This window comes from Chlamydomonas reinhardtii, chromosome 4 (genome assembly GCF_000002595.2).
Source record: "Chlamydomonas reinhardtii strain CC-503 cw92 mt+ chromosome 4, whole genome shotgun sequence".
In the NCBI taxonomy this organism is placed as follows: Eukaryota; Viridiplantae; Chlorophyta; class Chlorophyceae; order Chlamydomonadales; family Chlamydomonadaceae; genus Chlamydomonas; species Chlamydomonas reinhardtii.
The window spans coordinates 3,741,729-3,762,326 of NC_057007.1; the positions used below are offsets into that span (position 1 = coordinate 3,741,729).

The 20,598-nt window shown below is 63.9% G+C and overlaps 6 protein-coding genes across 6 annotated transcripts in view; 3 read left to right on the plus strand and 3 right to left on the minus strand.

Annotated features, from left to right (window-relative positions):
• The window catches only part of CHLRE_04g229374v5 (uncharacterized protein), a 5,222-nt gene extending 3,002 nt beyond the window's left edge, over positions 1–2,220 (plus strand). The window contains exon 2 of the mRNA XM_043062077.1: positions 1–2,220. This exon is cut by the window's left edge and continues 1,005 nt beyond it. Coding sequence (XP_042925429.1) covers positions 1–1,589 — 1,589 coding nt within the window. The 3' untranslated portion in view covers positions 1,590–2,220.
• Positions 2,221–2,622: 402 nt separating this feature from the next.
• Positions 2,623–6,008, minus strand: CHLRE_04g229398v5 (uncharacterized protein). Its single transcript, XM_043062078.1, has 4 exons — positions 5,830–6,008; positions 4,693–5,632; positions 4,536–4,587; positions 2,623–4,191 (listed from the first exon to the last, which is right to left on the minus strand). Exons 1-4 carry the CDS (start codon positions 5,885–5,887, stop codon positions 3,685–3,687), a joined length of 1,557 nt encoding a protein of 518 aa, XP_042925430.1. The 5' UTR covers positions 5,888–6,008; the 3' UTR covers positions 2,623–3,684.
• A 54-nt stretch (positions 6,009–6,062) lies between these two features.
• Positions 6,063–6,938, minus strand: CHLRE_04g229422v5 (uncharacterized protein). The gene has a single exon (XM_043062079.1). The coding sequence runs from the start codon at positions 6,733–6,735 to the stop codon at positions 6,388–6,390; it is 348 nt and encodes a 115-aa protein (XP_042925431.1). The 5' UTR covers positions 6,736–6,938; the 3' UTR covers positions 6,063–6,387.
• Positions 6,939–7,112: 174 nt separating this feature from the next.
• On the minus strand, positions 7,113–11,186 carry CHLRE_04g229450v5 (uncharacterized protein). Its single transcript, XM_043062080.1, has 2 exons — positions 9,451–11,186; positions 7,113–9,083 (listed from the first exon to the last, which is right to left on the minus strand). The coding sequence occupies exons 1-2, from the start codon at positions 11,125–11,127 to the stop codon at positions 8,667–8,669; spliced, it is 2,094 nt and encodes a 697-aa protein (XP_042925432.1). The 5' UTR covers positions 11,128–11,186; the 3' UTR covers positions 7,113–8,666.
• A 1,052-nt stretch (positions 11,187–12,238) lies between these two features.
• CHLRE_04g229472v5 (uncharacterized protein) lies at positions 12,239–15,700 on the plus strand. The gene is made up of 3 exons (XM_043062081.1): positions 12,239–12,719; positions 13,103–13,213; positions 13,326–15,700. The coding sequence occupies exons 2-3, from the start codon at positions 13,130–13,132 to the stop codon at positions 13,446–13,448; spliced, it is 207 nt and encodes a 68-aa protein (XP_042925433.1). The 5' UTR covers positions 12,239–12,719; positions 13,103–13,129; the 3' UTR covers positions 13,449–15,700.
• A 218-nt stretch (positions 15,701–15,918) lies between these two features.
• The window catches only part of CHLRE_04g229494v5 (uncharacterized protein), a 6,795-nt gene continuing 2,115 nt past the window's right edge, over positions 15,919–20,598 (plus strand). Inside the window, exons 1-6 of the mRNA XM_043062082.1 lie at positions 15,919–16,347; positions 16,538–18,032; positions 18,422–18,635; positions 18,994–19,066; positions 19,521–19,630; positions 20,257–20,435. Of these exons, the coding sequence (XP_042925434.1) occupies positions 16,301–16,347; positions 16,538–18,032; positions 18,422–18,635; positions 18,994–19,066; positions 19,521–19,630; positions 20,257–20,435 (2,118 nt within the window). The 5' untranslated portion in view covers positions 15,919–16,300. The remainder of the gene's footprint in view (positions 16,348–16,537; positions 18,033–18,421; positions 18,636–18,993; positions 19,067–19,520; positions 19,631–20,256; positions 20,436–20,598) is intronic.

A 20,598-nucleotide genomic window follows, 5' to 3' on the forward strand; every position in this document is an offset into this window, starting at 1 on the left:
CGCACCACCCATCCCTGCGCCCCAGTAGCACGCTGACGGCAGTCCCGGTGGTGGAGGGCGCCGGCGACATCATCCCCAGCCACCCGCTCCCCGAGGATACCGAGCGCACGGTCTCAGCGCTGGGGTGGCTACCACCAGTGCAAGTGCTGACTGAGGCACCGGAGCCTGGTGCCTGGTGCTTCACGGCGCCGCTGTGGGGCAACCCGCTCCTCACCCCGTCCCCCGCGGCGGCCAGCGGCGAGCAGGAGGAGGAGGATAGCGGCAGCGATGGCGAAACAGCTGTGGAGCCCGTTCCGGCAGGAGTAGCGCGGCGCACGCAGGGGCGTGGTCTCGATTACCGCCATAGGACGCTGCGAGCCTGCGCGCGTCTTGTGACCATCGGTGACTTAGTGCGAGCCCACGCTGCACGACCACCTGCGGTGGCTGCAGTCGACTGGGAGGGGTGGCTGCGAGACTACCTTGCGCCGTCAGACGGCCGTCGCCGGCGCCGTGGGCCCACGCTCGCCGCGCTGCAGGGCCTTGTCGGCGACATCCCGCCATCATGGTGGAGTGCAGCGCAGGCTCACGCCGCACAGCTGGCGAGCCCTGGCCCAGCGCCTGTCCCGGCGCCGTCCACCAGTGAGGTCGTCCGCACCACCATCATGCCGCGCATGGGCTGGAAGCTCTCTGGCTCTGAGACCCTCAAAGTCCCCCTAGCGAAGCTGTCCGTCCGCATGGCCACATCCATGCAGCTGGACGATGTGGCCACGCGGCGGGCGGACCTACACGAGGATTATGAGCGCGCGGCACAGGGCCTCCCGCCGCGCGCTGTGGTGCGGCGGGAGGACCTGCCAGCAGCTGCGGCTGCAACGCTTGGCGCCATTAGGGACACCCTGGCGCGCCTTTGGCAGAAGGTGCGGTGGGAACGGCGACACTTTGAGACGCTGTGGCGATTGGCCATCGACGCAGTGCCGCTGCCGGGAAACTCGCATATGCCGTTGGCTCGCCGTGAGCCATGCGGCTGTGGGCAACACGGCCATGGGGGCGCCGCGGTGGAGGCACACGCCGCCGCCGCGCCCACGCCACGGCAGCACCACTTCTGGGATTGCGCGGTGGCGAAGGCCGTGGTGGCGCAGATCAACGCACACAACCCCGGTCCGGCTCCCATCAGCCAAGCCCAGCTGTGGCTGGTTCAGGCGCCGCCGGGTTTTCAGCAGTGTGTTTGGGACGTGGTGGTGATGGCGGCGCTGGCCGCCACAGAACATGGCCGGGTGCGGCTGCGCGGGATGACGCGCGCCGCAGCGGCCCTAAGAATTCAGACGGCGGCGGCAGCAGCTCCCGAGGCTGCGGTGGCAGGTGCAGCGGAGGCGGAACCCGATCTTGACGAGATCCCGCCCACACAGCTGACGCCGCCGCAGCCAGGCGTCAACCCCGTCGAGCTTGCGTGCGCTCGTGCAGTCGCGGACTTCTGGTCGCGGCTGATGCAGTTCGCGCAGCTCGGCGTGCCCCAAAAGGGCTGGGATGGTGTTGACGCCACTCACCCCATCCTGGCGGTGGTGAACGGTGAAATGCTGTGCGCGATGCCGCAAGCTATGGAGCTGGAGGCTTGAAAGGGATCAGCCCTTAGGAGAAGCGCGTGAGCACTAACATGAGCCACTGAAGCAGTGGCATACGAGAGGGTCAGCGGGGGAGCTTAGTGGGCAGGCGAAGGGTTTTTGTTTTACGCCCGTGGGAGCAGGGCCAGGTTTGCGGGGTTTTAATGCCTGAGAGGGTGTATTGGGTGCTGCAACACCCCGGGTCTTACGGCCTGGACCGGCCTAATGGCCAGACGCGTTTGTGGCTGCCCTTAGGCATTGTCTGCCCTTGCGTCGAGAGCTGGTTAGGTTGCGGTTGAGGTCGTGCAGGCTGCCGGGTCGTAGGACTCAGCCCCGCAGCCACTGTGGTCGTGCTTTCACGTGCTGTCGCGTGCTGCGTGTTTTGTTATGTTTGCTGTTTTTTGTCTTCTGCCCGCCTGGTTTTTAAGAGGTAGCTCGCCCGCTGGGTCTGAGGTTGTTACACCGGTAGTAATTCCGCAAGGATTACTGGCGCGGTGAAGGGTCGGAGTGCGTTGCCCTGTGGACTCCAGAGCTGGTTGCGCTCTGCCGGGGAAACGCCAGGTCACGGCAGCCCTCGATTGAGAGCCCTGTCGTTGGTTATACCAGATACACGATTCACGTGATCTGGCAGAATAACCGTGGAAACCGTAGTCACACAGACACACAGACACACAGACACACAGACACACAGACACACAGACACAGACACACAGACACACAGACACACAGACACACAGACACACAGACACACACACAGACACAGACACAGACACAGACACAGACACACACACAGACACACAGACACAGACACAGACACACAGACACACAGACACACAGACACACAGACACACAGACACACAGACACACAGACACACACACAGACACAGACACAGACACACACACACACACAGACACACAGACACAGACACAGACACAGACACACAGACACACAGACACACAGACACACAGACACACAGACACACACACACACACACACACACACACACACACACACACACACACACATCTCGCATACACTGTCCTGCGCGTATTGTGTTCCTTGTGCTCTTTAACACACATGTGTGTGTAATGCGGCACCCAATACTACAGCCATGCAACTGCACGGACCGTGACATGTATATACATCCACCGCAGTGAATGATGGGAGGCAGCTACTGCGGTTGGCCTTCAGCCCCATGCATAACGATAACGCCCTTGCCTGATGCCCATGCCTTCCCTAGCGGCCATCTCAGGAAGGCGCCGGTTCTTCGCCATGCATTACAGCAGCCAGCCCCCGAGTCAGCACGTGCATACCCCCAACACAACACTGCCGTACTAACATGTCACCACCACAACACCACCAACACAGCAGTGTTAACAGCCACCAAGTTCCGACGGCCCTTACTATCACACGCTATTATTGTCGCTGCCACTGTCATCGTCGCCGTCTCTGTCACGGTCAATATCTGAACTTTCGCTATAGTTCGTATGTAGTTCCTGATGCCGTCGCCAGGCGTCTGTGCCTGCCTGCCTGCGTCGACAAATCATTGGGGGGTCCTGTGCAGTGCAGGGGTATGCTCTTAATGGCCCGCAGCCACCACATGTCCACAAAATGCATTGCGCATGTGCCTTTGTGCGGTTGTGTAACCGACACCGGTGGAGGCCACTAGCTGCTTAAAGCAGGGCAATCACACCGCGTGCCGTGCCCCAGGTCCGGTCCACACAATACTCATTGCGAAGGTGGGCTGTGGGCGGGCGGTCACCGCCCCGTCCAAGGCACGAACCACAAACACTGTACTGTACACAAGCACACAGGAAGCGAAGGAATCAGGTACACACTACCACCCCAACGAGTACACGTTCTGTTCGAGTGTGATCATCCGTAAGGCTAAGGACGATCACACTTCAACACACATGCCTGAGTTCAGCTCGGTCCAGCCTCATGGTGCGGCACGAACAGCCACACGGTACCCACATTGCGCATGCACACCTTGTGATGACCCTAACACTAAATGGAAGCTACCAGACGTCGCCAAAAGCTAGCCTTAACAACAACAGACCTCACTGGAAACAAAAGCAAGGATTACCCACAAACTGCCGTAGGCTATGCCTACGTGATGCAGCACTGCCAAGTGTCATCGGCGGCTCGGTGTTTCCAGCCACCCCACGACCCCTCGGCCCGTGCCCTCGGCCCTTGCCATCGCTCATTGCTGTCGCCAGGTGGCTTCATGTTCGCCTGCCGCCAGCCTTCCAGCCAGGCCCGCACCTCCCGTGCCGCCTGCCCCTGGCCCCGCCGCCCCGCCGCCTCTAGCACTCGCTGCCATAACGCCGCATCCTGCAGGACCAGTCTCACAGCCGGGCCGGGCTTGGGCGCCGCGGTGGGCGCCGGGCCCTCGGACGGCCCTGCAGCGCCACCCTCGCTGCCTGCCTCCCCACTACCACCGCTCCCACCGTCTCCCTCCAGCAGCCACCGTATTTCGTCCAGCGGCACAGCCGGGTCCCCTAGCAGCGATGTTAGTGCGATGTGGCAGTCAGGGCCGCAGAACCGCAGCCGCGCCAGCGCCCGAATCATTGGAACGTCTCCACCCAGTTTAAGCATATGAAGGTAAACAGCCTCCTGTATGCAACGAGGGAAGGAGTGGCGGTGGATTAGGAGGTGCGAGAGCAAGTCAGCCGTGTCTCACACACAGACACACAACCTTGCCCCGTCCTGTCCTGTCCCGTCCCCCCGCCCCGGCACGGACTGTATGTTGGCCTGCTGGTCCCTTCCCTGCTTGGTTCCATGAGCGAGAACACGTGGGCCCCCTTTATGCACAAACACACGTGTACGGCAACACATGGGGGAGACCCACACGAAGGCAGCAGGCCCTCCCGCTTCGTACTGCAGCGGCTGGGTGGAAAGCCTACGTAGCCAGGCTCGCTGCTCGCCGGACGCACTGCTTGCTACTGCCCTTTACTCACCGTGCGGTCGAAAGGAAAGCCCAGCCGTTCTAGCACCTCCAGCAACGCAGGGCTGCATGTAAACGGAAAGCACAAAGAAAACAGCTGCTGCTGCCTAGCCTGGAACCGTGCACCCAGCTCATGCGCACGCCGCACACAGCCTGTATGGCCTATGCACGTCCCCCACTCCAGCGCTTGCTTTAGCGCGCGTTTCCGGAGATCCGAGTCCGCCCAGGACCCTGCCGGCGGCTCAAGCAGGAGTGGCGGCGGCGCCTGCTTGCACAGGAGGTAGTCGAGGATGTGGGTGTGACCATCTAACACCGCACAACCCGCCAGGTTGGCAAACGTCCCGCCACTGCAGCGCACGCCGCGCGACGCCAGCAGCTGCAGCACCGCAAGGTGGCCGCCAAACACCGCTTTGCGCAACACGTCAGGAACACTGTGGCCCTGCTCAACGGCTAGCGCTACCTGCGCCCCCAGATTGTCAAACAGGTAGCTGATTGCGGCCGTGTCGCCACGCTTCCCCGCCGCAGCCACCGCGGCCTCCAGTGCAGAGCCCTCCGCCAGCCGCCAGCCGCGCTGCTCCCACAGCAGCCGCACGCGGGCCAGGCCGTCCGGCGCAGACATGGCGCCTGCTAAGACGTCGGACAGCAAGTCCGGGCGCGCTGCTAGCTTTGCTGCAACAGCAGATGCAGCAGCAACGGAAGCAGCCTCGTCACTGCCAGAGGGCAGCTGTAGCAGCATATCCAGTTTGTCCAGCCAGCAGGGCGTGGGGCTGCCCGCAGCAGCTGCCAGGATGCCCTTCAGGCCAGCCGGACCCAGAGGGCTAGCCAGCTCCGACGCGCTGGCCCTTAGGTCCAGGCCATTAGGGCACCGCACACTGAAACAGTCGTTCATCTGCTGCTGCCCCTGCTGCGCCAGTTGCTGCTCTTGCTGCTGCTGCCGCTGTAAGTCCTCCCAGGTCCCATTAACGCACTCCTTCCAAAACCCCGTGAAGTCCGCGACTCCATATCCACGAGCCGCTGCCTCCAGTAGGCTGTTGGCGGGACTGTGCCGCTTTTTGTCATCCGGGCACAGTGACAGCAGCCCCGCAGCCAGCGCCGCATGCCCGGCCTCGGCTGCGGCGTAAACCGCACCAACGCCGAACCGCTGAGTTCCCAGCTGCCCAAGGTGCAGCCACTGGCACACATCGGCGTTGCCGGCTGCGGCGGCTGTGCGCAGGGGTTTCCTGCACGTGTCCCAATCCACCACCAGCCAGCCCCACACGGGTATGACGCCGGTCTGGGAGAGGGGTCAAACGGCACAGCCTGGTTACCTGCCTTGGCCGTGTCGTCCGGTCCCCAACCTTCGGCTATAGGTCGGGCACAACCCATTTACGGCGAACGTGGTCCTGGGCGGACGACACGGCCTAGACTGGTCTAGCTCGCGTGGCGTCCGGGGGATGCGTTCCGCCCAGCTTGGCACGGTCGGCGACAGTCGTGGGGCCGACCTCCGAATCAGCTACCAGCGTTCTACAAGTATTACCTTAATACTATAGAGACCTCAAATATTTTGTTTGCGTCCTATTCGGTGACGTCGCGGTGAACAGGCTTCTCAAGTCTGCACAATTACCGCGCTTTGATGCCAATTATTGTTGCCGTCATCAAACATACATGCAAGGAGACTAGAAACATGCTCCCGGGCTTAAGAGTGCGACCCTGGCGAAAGCATGCCTCGCGAAATGTGGTGACAGCCACCCTCGCAGAATGCGACGGGAACCAAACTTTAGCATCCTTATATGTCATATAAGTTAAATTCTGAAAGAGGGAGGCTAAGTCTACGCGAGCGTGGAGAAACACGTGTGGACACGTTTTTGCCCCTCTTCAGACCGGCGTCATACCCGTGTGAGCCAGCCCCGGGCCGCCAGCTGTTGGCACAGCGCCAGCGCCACGCCCGGCCCTGGGGCCTCGGCAGCGGCCCCCAGCAGCCAATCCCCATTAGACAGGCATTTAGACAGGCATGTAGCCGCCAGCGCTGCGTCCACAGCCTCAAGACTGCCGCTGCGAGCCGCGACGCGCACGAGCTCCTCGCGCTGCCATGTGGAGCCCCGCTGGATGGCGGCAGCGGGCAGGCTGCTGTAGGCGTGGGCGGGCAGCGGCTGCGATGCCCGCACACGCTTGTGCTCTGGAGATGACAAAACCGTCGCGATTGTCTTATTCAGCAGGCGAAGCGTCAGGGGCATCTCATTCTGGGGCGCGAAGCTGGCGATGCGCTCGAGTACATCCCGGGCAAGCCAGAGCGGATGAAGTACATTGTTGGCTGCGTTGGCAGTTGGGCATTCAATCGGGTGCAGTTGTTTGGGGGATTCCATTCTGCTGGCGAGTCTCGTGTGTGTGGTCCTTGCTGTTTTACACAGTGAGTGAGCAGCACTACAGAAGGCAATACATCGCTTGGCTTTTTGATAAATGATTCGCATGCGGTGAATAGATGCATGCCATGCCTCATCCGGACTGCCCGCGAGGGATGCCCCCATCCACCAGGACCTCAAAAGTTAGGAGGAGGCCAACCTGGGTGCAGTTGACCCGCTCGGGAGGGGTTGCGGGCCTCACCGCGAGTGGGCCCGAGGCTAATCTGGGTGGGCCGCCGGCTAATCCAGGTCAACCGCCGGCTAATCCTGACCCCCTCGCCCGCTGCTCCGAGTGGCCGCCCACTAATCCGAGTCAGCCGCCCGGTCACCCGCGTCTGCCGCAGAGCCTGGAACCCTGGTGCACGCCTCGCATTGCGATGCGGTGCTACCGGATGCTGCCGCGGCGACCCTCCCTTGCTGGGCTCGCACCAGCCAGCTGCTGTCCCTCCCTCACTACCTCCGCATGTGTAGTTGCACCGGCCGCCGCCCCTAACGCCGTAGTTGCCACACCGCATTAAACATGGATGCTAACGGCGTCCACACCACACCTCATCGCAGTGCGGCAGCCGCTGCAGCCGTACAAACGGTAGTCCCGCTACGGCTGCCAGCAGGGGGTCCCCACCTTCCTGCCTTGCCGCTGAGGCCACTGCCTATCCATTCCTGCCGATGCTTCTACTGCTACTGCTACCGCTGCTAGATTCAGCCACCTCCTCCTGCGGCTCTGCATCGCGAGTGTGGCGTTGCGGTGTGTCTGTGTGGTGCTATCGCCTGGCCGGGCGCCCGGAGCGTGAGGAATGCGCATCAGCAAACTTCCAGCCAGCCAGCAACTTGTCGGTACAGTAACTCCGGCGTTCGACCAGCCATGCACTTCTGCTCTGCCGCTGCAAATTGTTTGCCGTCTGCTTGGGGTATGGGCGTCAGCTGCACCCTACGGGACCTCGCCAACCTGCCTTAACCCTGTCCCATCGCACACCTCCTCCTCACGCCGCCTCCACATCCTCCCCACGCCGCCACCTTGGCTGGCTCGCCCAGCTTGACCGCACCACTGTACTCGCCCGTGGTCAGAAACAGCCGGACCCGAGCCCTCCGCCTCCAGCATCACATCGCCAAAATACACGCGCATACGTGGTCTTGCCAAACCGTTTCAAGGATCGGCGGGCCCACACTGCACGCAAAGACACAAACCAACAGCATATCACGCTGCATCTGTACCCCAGGTCCGGTCCACACAATGCTCCGCATAACGATTGGGGAGGGGGCCTTGGGCCGTGGGCGGGCGGTCACCGCCCCGTTCAAGGCACGAACCACAAACACCATACTGTATACGAACACACCGGAATGGAAGCAAAGGAAGCAGGTACACACTACCACCCCAAAATTGTTAGTCTTAAGCATCTTCGACAACACTACCACCCCAAGAGTACACGTTTTGTTAGAGTGTGATCATCTTTAAGGCTAAGGACGATCACACTTCAACTGACCTCAGCTTGGTTCAGCCTCGTGCTGCGGCACGAACAGTCACACGGTAACCACACTGCGCACACAGCCACGCACACCTTGGGATGATCCTAACACCACATGGAAGTTACCAGACGTCGCCAGAAGCTTGCCTTAACAACAACAGACTTCACTGAAAACAAAAGCGAGGATTACCCACAAACTGCCGTAGGCTATGCCTACATGATGCAGCACTGCCAAGTGTCATCGGCGGCTCGGTGCTTCCAGCCGCCCCACGACCCCTCGACCCGTGCCCTCGGCCCTTGCCATCACTCATTGGTGTCGCCAGGCGGCTTCTTGTTCGCCTGCCGCCAGCCCTCCAGCCAGGCCCGCACCTCCCCTGCCGCCTGCCCCTGGCCCCGCCGCCCCGCCGCCTCCAGCACTCGCTGCCATAACGCCTCATCCTGCAGGACCAGTCTCGCAGCCGGGCCGGGCTTGGGCGCCGCGGTGGGCGCCGGGCCCTCGGACGGCCCTGCAGCGCCACCCTCGCTGCCTGCCTCCCCACTACCACCGCCGCCACCGTCTCCCTCCAGCAGCCACCGTATTTCGTCCAGCGGCACAGCCGGGTCCCCTAGCAGCGATGTTAGTGCGATGTGGCAGTCAGGGCCGCAGAACCGCAGCCGCGCCAGCGCCCGAATCATTGGAACGTCTCCACCCAGTTTAAGCATATGAAGGTAAACAGCTTCCTGTATGCAACGAGGGAAGGAGTGGCGGTGGATTAGGAGGTGCGAGCGCAAGTCAGCCGTGTCTCGTACACAGATACACAACCTTGCCCCGTCCTGTCCTGTCCCGTCCCCCCGCCCCGGCACGGACTGTATGTTGGCCTGCTGGTCCCTCTGTTGTGCCCTCGCTGGCCCCTTCCCTGCTTGGTTCCATGAGAGAGAACACGTGGGCCCCCTTTATGCACAAACACACGTGTACGGCAACACATGGGGGAGACCCACACGAAGGCAGCAGGCCCTCCCGCTTCGTACTGCAGCGGCTGGGTGGAAAGCCTACGTAGCCAGGCTCGCTGCTCGCCGGACGCACTGCTTGCTACTGCCCTTTACTCACCGTGCGGTCGAAAGGAAAGCCCAGCCGTTCTAGCAGCTCCAGCAACGCAGGGCTGCATGTAAACGGAAAGCACAAAGAAAACAGCTGCTGCTGCCTAGCCTGGAACCGTGCACCCAGCTCATGCACATGCCGCACACAGCCTGTATGGCCTATGCACGTCCCCCACTCCAGCGCTTGCTTTAGCGCGCGTTTCCGGAGCTCCGAGTCCGCCCAGGACCCTGCCGGCGGCTCAAGCAGGAGTGGCGGCGGCGCCTGCTTGCACAGGAGGTAGTCGAGGATGTGGGTGTGACCATCTAACACCGCACAACCCGCCAGGCCGGCAAACGCCCTGCCACTGCAGCGCACGCCGCGCGACGCCAGCAGCTGCAGCACCGGAAGCTGGCCGCCAAACACCGCTTTGCGCAACACGTCTGGAACACTGTGGCCCTGCTCAGAGGCTAGCGCTACCTGCGCCCCCAGATTGTCAAACAGGTAGCTGATTGCGGCCGTGTTGCCACGCTTCCCCGCCGCAGCCACCGCGGCCTCCAGTGCAGAGCCCTCCGCCAGCCGCCAGCCGCGCTGCTCCCACAGCAGCCGCACGCGGGCCACTCCGTCCGGCGCAGACATGGCGCCTGCTAAAATGTCGGACAGCAAGTCCGGGCGCGCCGCTAGCTTTGCTGCAACAACAGCTGCAGCAGCAACGGCAGCAGCCTCATCACTGCCACAGGGCAGCTGCAGCATTACATCCAGTTTGTCCAGCCAGCAGGGCGTGGGGCTGCCCGCAGCAGCTGCCAGGATGCCCTTCAGGCCAGCCGGACCCAGAGGGCTAGCCAGCTCCGACGCGCTGGCCCTTAGGTCCAGGCCATTAGGGCACCGCACACTGAAACAGTCGTTCATCTGCTGCTGCCCCTGCTGCGCCAGTTGCTGCTCTTGCTGCTGCTGCCGCTGTAGGTCCTCCCAGGTCCCATTAACGCACTCCTTCCAAAACCCCGTGAAGTCCGCGACTCCATATCCACGAGCCGCTGCCTCCAGTAGGCTGTTGGCGGGACTGTGCCGCTTTTTGTCATCCGGGCACAGTGACAGCAGCCCCGCAGCCAGCGCCGCATGCCCGGCCTCGGCTGCGGCGTAAACCGCACCAACGCCGAACCGCTGAGTTCCCAGCTGCCCAAGGTGCAGCCACTGGCACACATCGGCGTTGCTGGCTGCGGCGGCTGTGCGCAGGGGGTTCCTGCACGTGTCCCAATCCACCACCAGCCAGCCCCGGGCCGCCAGCTGTTGGCACAGTGCCAGCGCCACGCCCGGCCCTGGGGCCTCGGCAGCGGCCCCCAGCAGCCAATCCCCATTAGACAGGCATTTAGACAGGCATGTAGCCGCCAGCGCTGCGTCCACAGCCTCAAGACTGCCGCTGCGAGCCGCGACGCGCACGAGCTCCTCGCGCTGCCATGTGGAGCCCCGCTGGATGGCGGCAGCGGGCAGGCTGCTGTAGGCGTGGGCGGGCAGCGGCTGCGATGCCCGCACACGCTTGTGCTCTGGAGATGACAAAACCGTCGCGATTGTCTTATTCAGCAGGCGAAGCGTCAGGGGCTGGGGCGCGAAGCTGGCGATGCGCTCGAGTACATCCCGGGCAAGCCAGAGCGGATGAAGTGCATTGTTGGCAGCATGATATTCAATCGGGTGCAATTGTTTGGGGGAATCCATTCCGCTGGTAATCTGCGAACTGAACCTCGCTCATGTGCGTGGTCCTTGCGTATGTTCACAATATGTGAGCAACTGTACAGGTGGCAATGCATTGCATGGTTATGCATCGCTTGGCTGAATCGTACACGCCGCACGATGCATGCACGCGTAACCACCTGCCGCAGAGCCTGGAACCCTGGTGCACGTGCTACCGGGTGCTACCGCGTGCGTCACTTGGCCTTCATCCAAGAGGCCTACAGCGGCGCCGCGCCGCCAGCGGAAGCGATTCATGCGCTGCGGGCGGCCCTGGTGCGGCTGTGGGCTTTGGTGTGGGAGCCGCGACACAAGGAACCGCTCTGGCGTCTGGCAGTGGTCAGTGGTGGCGGAGGCTCTGCGTGATGTGATGCGGGAGCATGCGAATGTGGACATCACACGGAACCAGTTGTGGTTAGTACAGGCGCCACCAGGGCTATCGCAGGCGGTGTGGGACATCGTGTGCTTGGCTGCTGTGGCGGCCCTGGAATACGGCCGACAGCGCCTTTACGCTTGTCGTGATGCTGCAGACCGGACTGCGGAGGTTGCTGTTGTGCGAAGGATCGGTGTGGAGGTGATTGCGGACTTCTGGTCACGGCTAGCTGCGTTTGTGAATCTGCGTCGGCCTCCGCGCCGCTGGGACCTTGTCCCGAACCAGCACCCATTCCTAGCGTCAGATGATGTTGGAGGGGTTATCTTGGTAGGGCCAACAGCGGACTCGCCACCGGCCTCACCCTAGCTTGTCAGCTTAGGGACTCGCAAGAGGTAGTCTTATGACGCCGACCCACGGCTTAGGTGAGCAGCGCTAGCATTTGCGGTGAGCCGGGCCTGGGGTTCCTCCCCTCTCCGGAGGCGAGGAGCATGGGGGTCATTCGGGGATCTCTCCTCGGGTGAGCGTGCGTGTCTCGTATGTTTTTGGGGCCCTGGCTTAGTCCACGGCTGTCGTCCCACATGTAACCTCTATCAGCTACCGCGCCGACCCTCCCTCAACACCTCGCCTCCGTCGCCGACCCGCCCTTCACCCTTTTGCATGTGTAGTTGCACCGTCCGCCGCCCCTATTGCCGTAACTGCCTCACCGCATCAGACATGGATGGACCTGTTAACAGGCCGCCGCATGACGTTGGTTGTCACTTGTCGGTCGCCTGATTGCAGGTGCGCTACTGTGCGTCAGCAAACCCTATGGGCCAGCCAGCACGATACTCGGTGAAGTAACCGCGAACCAGCTCTGCGACTCTTGCCCTGACACGACTTGTGGGATTCGTGGGCCGGGCTTCTTAGCTTGTAGCCATCACACGCGGGACTACCGTATGCTTTTCACAACCCTCTGCTCTTGCTTGTAGTAGGAATTCAACAGTGCGGCGGCGGGCACAGCTGCACCTGGGCCCGCTGTCACACCAGCATGCCGGTACTAGTAACGCTCGGACCGGGAAATTATTTGCGCGCGGGCCGCTCACAGGCGTCACTGACCGCTACCGCAGGGGGGCGGGGTAGAAAGCTCAGGTTCTTACCCCATGCTGAATATCACAGAGCTCTAGGAGAGCATTATGCGCGTGCTTTTAGATTTGTAAGGGGGTGTCTGGTGAGGAAGTTCTGGGCCGCCAAAGTTGGGGGGTCGGTCCTCGTCCCTGGGGGTCCGACCACGAGGCTCATATGTGCAGTTATGACGTGATAAGCACAAACAAAGCGTGGGAGGGGTAAGTTGCGCGTCCGGGCTTGGACATGTCCCAGCATTCGACACCTGCGCACTGACACGGCTGGGCTCTCAAGCGGGACAGGGCATGTCGGTGCCTCGGCACGGCGTTGGCATAGTGGCCAGTCCCGCTGGATGGCCTTGCAAGGGTGCTGTCCATGTCGCCAGCACCCATCGTCACATCCTTGCTCTATCAGGGGCTCAGCCCATTTTCAAGCTGTTCAAAGCTGACACCCCTTGTCCCCCTCCCTCCCACCCTCCCAACCATGCAGACCTGCTACAACTGCGGGTGTCAGGAGATGGCCATCAAGCGGCTTGGGGGGCTGAAAGAGGGGCAGCGGCCCTGGTCGGTCAAAGTCTGCAACGACTGCTTGACGACCTGGGTGAGGACCGTGCATGTGCAGGGACGGCTGGGCACTGGGGACGGATTGATTGACAGGTTGACGGTTGGGACAGCTCATGTGCGCTCTCTTCCTCCCCGTTCCCCATCCCCAGAACCGCGACGTCTCCGCCGCCAACGTGATCCGTGTGCTCCTCCTGCTGAAGCTGATGGGCTTCGAGCGGCCGACCAAGCTGCAGCGGCCGCCATGGCCGCCGGCGGCGGCGGGGCCGGGCTGAGAGCCTGAACGGCGCTAGCAGGGCGTGGGGCTGAGGGTGCACGTGTCGATTGGCGGCGAGTGACGTGACTAGTTTGTTAGCTGCGGGTTAGCACGGACTGTGCACCACACCCAACCGGCCACGTCCGGATTTGCGGGGATGCCAAAGGCCCCCAACATAGAGCCGTGTGCTTAGTAGGCGCCCGCGTCAAGGTGGCTGGGTTGATAACGACCCGGGAGGGGAGGGCTCAGCCCTTTTCCTGCCTCCCTAAGGCAGCCACCTCCTTGTTGACACCAACTGAAGCTTTGCATGGCGTGATGGCAGATTAACGTTTGCGCATGAAATGGTTAGGCAGGTCGGGGCGGCACTGATGAACAGCGTCGCATGAAAGACCTGCAGGCTCCGTTCTGGTGATCCCCGTGCGTCCTCAACCGCTTTGACCCTCGGATTTTGGATTGTCGGCTCGCTCCGGGGCTCAGCCGGGGCTCAGCTGGGGCTCCGGGGCTCAGCCGGGGCTCAGCCGGGGCTCAGCCGGGGCTCAGCCGGGGCTCAGCCGGGGCTCAGCCGGGGCTCAGCCGGGGCTCAGCCAAGAGAGGAATGCCTGCTACCGTAGTGTGAGAGATGGCCGCATGGGGATTGGCGGAGCGAGCAGGGGAGTGAGGAAGGTCCTGCCCTGTTGGGCTCGCTGTCATGCGCCATGACCGTTCTGGCATAGCTCCGCTGTCGGGCACTCCATTGAGCGCCAGGGCGCGACGCAACCAAGGGTCGATGGACCCAAGATGGGGTTGAGTTGAGTTGCATAGACCGGATGCGGTGCCGAGCAGGTGGCGCCCCTGTTTGGCCATTGAGTCCCATAATTGCCCGTTGCGCACCAGGGGAATCAGTCCCAGCCGCTGACGGGGGCGACCAGGCTCTTGTTGCAACACTTGGTAAGTAGCTAGGGCTGCTGGCAGCTGCTGCGGGGCCTGGGCAGACTGACGCAGATAAACGGGGCTGTCAATGCTCCCGTTTAAGAGGCGGCACCGCGGCAGAGGGGTGGACAGAGGCATGCATGTCTCATGGGTTGGGTATGAGTTGACACAGATGGAGTGGTATTCATTCTGCTAGCTTGCGCTGGCGGCAACTCAACCAGCGAGCCAGGTCGCGGTTGAGTGCTGCAAACCCCCCGGCAAGGCCCATGCAACACCGCCACGCACGCAGGGGATGACGAACGAACAGCAATACCGGCACGCTAGCGGGCACAGGGTCACGAGTGGCACGCCCGGTGCACTCGGGGGCATAGGTAGCTGCGCCGTTCTGCACACACGACATCGCCTAACCGTACCCTGGGTTGAGAATAACCTGACGTTGCGCGCCGCTGTTGTGCACCTGCAGCAGTGTAAACCACAATGCGCAAGTGCCGGGGGACGTGGGCGGCGGTGTGGGGGCAACGCACAGGTTTATTTGGGGAGAGGTGCAAGGGCGCGTGCCGGCCTGAGGTCCGGGACTCTGGGACTCCGGATCGGAGTGGCTGTAAGTGTGCGGCTCAGCAGTCCTTCACCCGGCGCTCCCGGTGCCCTCACTGCTGCAGTGCTGCGTGCCGCAAGGCTGCCTCAGCACGAAGCAGGCTTGAAGGGGCGTGTTGTTGTGTGTGGTTGCAAGGTGGTGAGCACGACGTGCATTCCTGTCCTTGTGTGTCTGCGGCGGGCGCCATGCCAGGCAACGTGCGGCTTGGCGTGCATTCCAAGGACAGCTAGGGCCGCGTTACCGTATTCTGCACCGCAGAAGACCGCCGGTGGGCACCAGACCTTCCAGGGGCGGGAAGTGACGAGGCTTGTATGGCGATGCCCCGCATCTGAAGGGGTGCAGTTGCGATACACGGATGCACGGGAACTCTGTCGTCTGTTGGTGGGCCCCGGTGACGGCATTGCAACATCGAGGAGAACACAGGAGGAGTCGCTGACAAACACTGGCCGTTTAGGCGGGGCGCTACTGATGTGGGCTGGCGGGACATGGGGGTCGGTCAACAAGATGTTACAAATAAAGTGGCGCCCGGCGGGGGCGGTGGCTGAAATGTGTGACTCGTGAGACATGGTATGTGCGAGTATGCGCGCGTGTTTGCGTTTGGGGATGGGCTGGGGGCTTCCGGGGTTATGGTCCCCCGTGGCGTGGCAGGTGCAGCTGGCACGCGGTTGCTCAGCTGGCAGGGAGCTGGCCTGTGCAGGGCCTGCTTGCTCACGTTATGCGAGGCGTACACCTGACGGCTTGAGTACGCAGCCCAAACTCACCCGTTAATTTTGGAATGCGGTCGCAATATTATTGGAAGGGCGTTTGAACGGAGCGAGCGATCTGGAAGCAGGGCCTGCGCATGGGCATGTGCCGCCACCGTCTGGGCGTCGCGTTGTGGGGCAGCTGCGGGCAGCACGCGGGTGACGCCTCTGACACGCTCCCCCGCCTGGGCCCCAGACTCTCAAGGACTGCCCCCTTTCTCTGTACATGCCATTTCCAGGCTAACAATACTCGCGAAAAGACTTCTGCACCGAATTCTGAGACACACGCACGGCATCGCACCCGATTGGGAGTGGAAGCGCCCATCCAAGCAACCTGGCGCTCGGGCCAGCATGGAAGGCCCTGTGCACACCTGCAGTCCTTCATTCTCGCTTACCTCTATTGACTTAAGGGTGCCGATAGTAGCGGCCCCTAACGGCCCGGCGACGGCTTTTTGTGAACTCACGCGAGCACGGCCCGGTGCCTCCAGGCCGGGCCCAGCAACAGCTTCGCTCAGAGAGGCTGCTTCATCATCATCGAACTTCTTCGCCCGGGCACGCATTGTTCCGCGTCTGTCTTGTGTCAGGTCCTGGCCTGTTTCAGCACAGCTTCTGGTTTGCAAGTCGATGACATCTGATGGAGCGACTGCTGAAGTAACAGCAAAAGCATTAAGGTCGGTGCTAATGTTCTTTCCGAACTCTCAAGCAACTCGCCAAAGCCACCTGTCGGAGCTAGCCTTGCGTGCTGTGTTCGATGCATACATATTGGCAGCTTTTACACTGTCACAAATGGCGAGAGAAAGTTACATGCTCGATTTTGACGGCTGTGATACATTTTGTCAACCTCCCGCGCTGCATGCGCAGTTGCGCGGGCCCCACAGGACACCTGGGGCGCGGAGCCGTCGGCACGGAACGACTGAAGGAGCACCCGGAACGCCGCGAGGTTCTCGCGGCAGAGGGTATGGACGTCGCTGACCACCCTGACCACGCTGACCGCCGCCAGGACCGGCCTGCACACAGCCGCAGCCGCAGCCCCCGTCTTCCCCGGCACAAGGACCAAAGCGGCGCAGACCACGCGCCAGGCTTGCAATCTGGCCATGGGCACACCATCGGACTTGGCCCCTCCGGCGCCGCGGCGGAGTCCTTCGGGGGCCGCGGCGACGACGACGACGACGACGGGGATGGGGCTAAGCGGCAGCTTCGCGCAGCAGGCACAGCCGCGCACGACCAGCCCGACCTGCATGACAGCAGGCGGCGCAGCAGCGGCAGCGGGGGCCGCACCCACTCCCGCTCACGGTCGCGTTCCCTGTCACGAGACGGCGCGGCAGGCGCTGCTAGCGGTGGTGAGGACCGCAAGCTTGGGCTGCACAGGGAGACAGATCGGGAGCGGGTGTCGAAGCGGCGGGAAGATCAGGAGCATGAGGAGGAGGGCGGCAGCGAGGGCCCGGAGCGGCGCGGCCATAAACGTGACCAGCCCGACCGCCGCGGCAGCCGCAGCCGCAGCCGCAGCGGAAGCTTGGGCCGCGAGCGGGAGCAGGAGCGGGAGCGGGAGAGGGAGCGGAGTCACGTCAGGGACCGGGACCAAGAGACGCAGCGGGGCCGGGAGAGGGAGAGGGAGAGGGACCTTGAGCGGGACAGGGCGCCCAAGCGGCCGCACGCAGAGGCTACGCTCAACGGCCGCGCTGCGGCGCCAGCGCCGGCGGGAGCCGCAGATGCTAGGGCCGCCGCCGGTCACAGGGTGTCGGGCGGCGGCGCAGGCGCCCCGGGAGCGCACGCGGCGGCGCCGAGCCACAGCCGGCTGCTGGTCAGCTTCTCAGACGAGCTAAATGAGGAAGGCGGGCTGGGCGACGGCGGCGCGGGCGGCGGCGGGCGGCGCCGCAGCAATGGCGGCGGCGGCATGGGCTACGGCGGCGGTAACATCAACCTCAGCAGCCTCACCACCGCCGCGCCCGGCGTGGGCATGGGCGGTGGGCCGATGCTCATCCCGACGCGCACCATCACCACAGCGGGCGGTGGCGGCGGCTCCGCCGGCGGCGGCGCCGCCGGCCTGGCGGCGCAGTTCTCTGGCTTTGGCGGCGGCGCGGCGGCAGCGGCGGCGCCGCCGCCGCTGCATGGCTCCGTCGGCCCATATCACCACAGCAGCATTGTGGGCGGCGGCGGCACGGCGGCGGCGGCTGTGGCCGGCATGGCGACTGAGGCGGCGGCGGTGCTGGGGTCGCCGCTGGTGCTTGGCGGTGGCGGGCACCGCGCGGGAGGAGACGAGCTGGGGGCCGTCGCGGGCGGCAGTCCGCCGCGGTCGCCACCGGGTGGTGGCGGCGGCGGGCGCACGTTAGGGCGTGTTCTGTTTGGCGTGTCGACGGTGAGAGCCTGGGGGCCGGGGAAGAGGAAGGATTGGGAAAGAGAGGCGTGTGGTAGGATGCGGCCGTGAAGCCGCAGTGCATGAAAGGGTATGGCGGGTGTTGTATGAGAGGGCCGCGCAGTGTGTCGCAGCGCGTTACTGCTCTGTACTCCAAAAGCCAGATGCACTGCCTTTGAACTTGCAGTCCAGCATCCGCAACCGGCACCCTCTTGCACCATCCCCCTCCACACCCGCAACCCCCACCTTGACCCCCACCCCCACCCCACCCCACACGGCTCCAACTGCGCCAGCTCCCACCCCCGCTGCACCTGGCTACAACCTCGCTTCTCAGCTGACCATGCATGCAACCCCGCCCCACCCGACCCCACCCGACCCCCACCCCAACCCAGGCCCGCTGCCTGCGCCCCTACATGGAGGACCGGCACGCAGTGGTGCAGTCGCTGCAGCCGCTGGCGGCCAGCGGCGCGCCACTGCCTGCAGACGGCGTGCCGCGCTGCCTGGCCGCCATCTACGACGGCCACAACGGCACGCGCGCCGCCGACACCGCCGCCTCGCGCCTGCACATGCTGCTGGCGGCGGACGCCGCGCTGCGCAGCCACACGGGTAGGAGGGTGGATGAAGGCGACGGGGTGAAGGCGGGGGCGGGTGAAGGAGGGGGGGTGAAGGCGGGGGCGGGGGGAGGTTGTAGATACCAGCCCGAACTATACCAAGCCGGGCTGAGCTGGCGGAGCACTGGCAGAGGCGACCGGGGGGCGGGGGTAACCGGTGGTGGCGGGTTGGGGGGATTGGGCTCGGTTGCCGGGTGGGCGTGTCTGCTGCTGGGAACTGTTGGATGTCAATGACGCCGGCGCTACAGCGCTAGCGCTGTACTGTGGGGTGCCCCCATGTGGGGGACCCGTCCCCTTTGTGTTGCACGCCGCGTGCACTACTGCTACTCCTGACCGCACACGCACACGCACAGGCGAGCTGGGCCCGCCGGCGGCCATGGCTGCTGAGGAGGAGGCAGTGGCGGGGGCTCTGCGGCGAGTGTTCAGGTGCGGGGGTGGGGTTTACATGCATTAAGTTTACGAAGTGAAGGGGGGCGGGGCGGGGCCGGAGCCGCGGTTGCGCCGGAGCTGGGGCGGGGCAGGACGGGCCCGGGCAGGGCGGGAGGGCTATTCACCACAAGTATGAATTGCCGACGTCCCGGGGAGGGGTAGTACATCCCCCAATCCCAAAGAAACCAAGCTCCAGCACCACGTGGTGGACCTAGGGGGGCGCCACGTGGGGGCACCATGAGGACGAGCAATCAGCGCCTGCCTGCTTCCTGTTTCACTTGCGCTTTAACTGCACCAAATCAACCGATTCCCCTTCCTTCGTGTCTCGGGATTTCTATTAGGAGTGGTGTGGACAACCCCTTTCCCTCCCCCTTGGTTTGGTTCAGTTTGGGCTGGTATTGACAACTCCTTCCCTCTCTCCCCCGATACCAAACCCCCCGCTGTCGTGCAGGCGGCTGGACGACGACATCCTGGCTGAGGCGCGGCGCGACGGCGCTCGGGACGGCGCCACCGCGCTGCTGGTGATGCGGCTGGCGGACACGCTGTACGCGGCACACGCGGGTAGGAGCGGCAGGGGGGGTAGGGAGGAGAAGGAAGGGGGGGTTTACAAGGGTTATGAGGGAGAGGCGGGAGGGAGAGGCGGGGAGCGTGAGGGGAAGAGGTGGGAGTCGCCGCCGAGAGGGAGACCGGAGACGGGTTGTGTGCCCGAGCCAAGAGGGCGGAGGGACCGGGAAGAGGGAGCAGGGACGGGGCAGGGGCAGGGGAAGGAGGGCGGCACGCTGGCACGATGCCGCGGAGAGGTGGTTGGAAGGGAGGTGTGGCCCCAGTGGCGTCCCTCCTGGGCCGGACTCGCCTGCCCGCACCCAGGCATACCGTACCACCCTGTCGCCATTGTTTGCTTCCGTACACCTCGCCCTCCTCCCCACGACCTCTTCCCCACCCCACCCCCTGCCCCGCCCCTGCCTGCTCCCTCTCCTTGCGCTGCCCCCTCTCCCCCTGCCGTGAATCAATCGTGCATGGAACCCCTCCCTTCGCTTCTTACACAATCATGAATGTAAAACCCCCCCTTTGTACCTGGCAACGACTTCACTTCGTAAACTTAATGCATGTAACCCCCTCGTAACAATTCGTCTCCAGTGCATCCTGTACGGCTTTTCCAAACATCCTTGCACCCCCCCCTGCCTCAGGCGACTCTCGCGCGGTGCTGTCCCGCCGCGGCGCCGCGCTGCGCCTCACCGAGGACCACAAGCCCAACCTGCCGCACGAGCGCCGCCGAGTGGAGGCCGCGGGCGGGCGCGTGGACTTCCAGCGCTGCTGGCGCGTCATTGTGGAGCCGCGGGAGGGGCGGCTGGGCTCGGGCCTGGCGGTCAGCAGGTAGGTGGGCAGGTGGCGGGAGGGAGGGGGAGGGGGAGGGGGAGGGAGGGGAGGGGGAGGGGGAGGGGGAGGGGGAGGGGGAGGGGGAGGGGGAGGGGGAGGGAGGGAGGGAGGGAGGGAGGGAGGGAGGGTGGTCCGAGGGCGTGGTCGGAGGT

Excerpts from the sequence above, each read along its gene's own strand:
- CHLRE_04g229398v5 (XM_043062078.1), bottom strand. The coding sequence starts at position 5,887 with ATGGGTTGTGCCCGACCTATAGCCGAAGGTTGGGGACCGGACGACACG. Across the intron at positions 4,588-4,692 it reads CAAGCGCTGGAGTGGGGGAC|CCCTGCGTTGCTGGAGGTGC; the intron begins GTGCATAGGCCA and ends GTTTACATGCAG. Across the intron at positions 4,192-4,535 it reads GCTTTCCTTTCGACCGCACG|GAGGCTGTTTACCTTCATAT; the intron begins GTGAGTAAAGGG and ends CGTTGCATACAG.
- CHLRE_04g229422v5 (XM_043062079.1), bottom strand. The coding sequence starts at position 6,735 with ATGCCCCTGACGCTTCGCCTGCTGAATAAGACAATCGCGACGGTTTTG.
- CHLRE_04g229450v5 (XM_043062080.1), bottom strand. The coding sequence starts at position 11,127 with ATGGATTCCCCCAAACAATTGCACCCGATTGAATATCATGCTGCCAAC. Across the intron at positions 9,084-9,450 it reads GCTTTCCTTTCGACCGCACG|GAAGCTGTTTACCTTCATAT; the intron begins GTGAGTAAAGGG and ends CGTTGCATACAG.
- CHLRE_04g229472v5 (XM_043062081.1), top strand. The coding sequence starts at position 13,130 with ATGGCCATCAAGCGGCTTGGGGGGCTGAAAGAGGGGCAGCGGCCCTGG. Across the intron at positions 13,214-13,325 it reads ACGACTGCTTGACGACCTGG|AACCGCGACGTCTCCGCCGC; the intron begins GTGAGGACCGTG and ends CCCCATCCCCAG.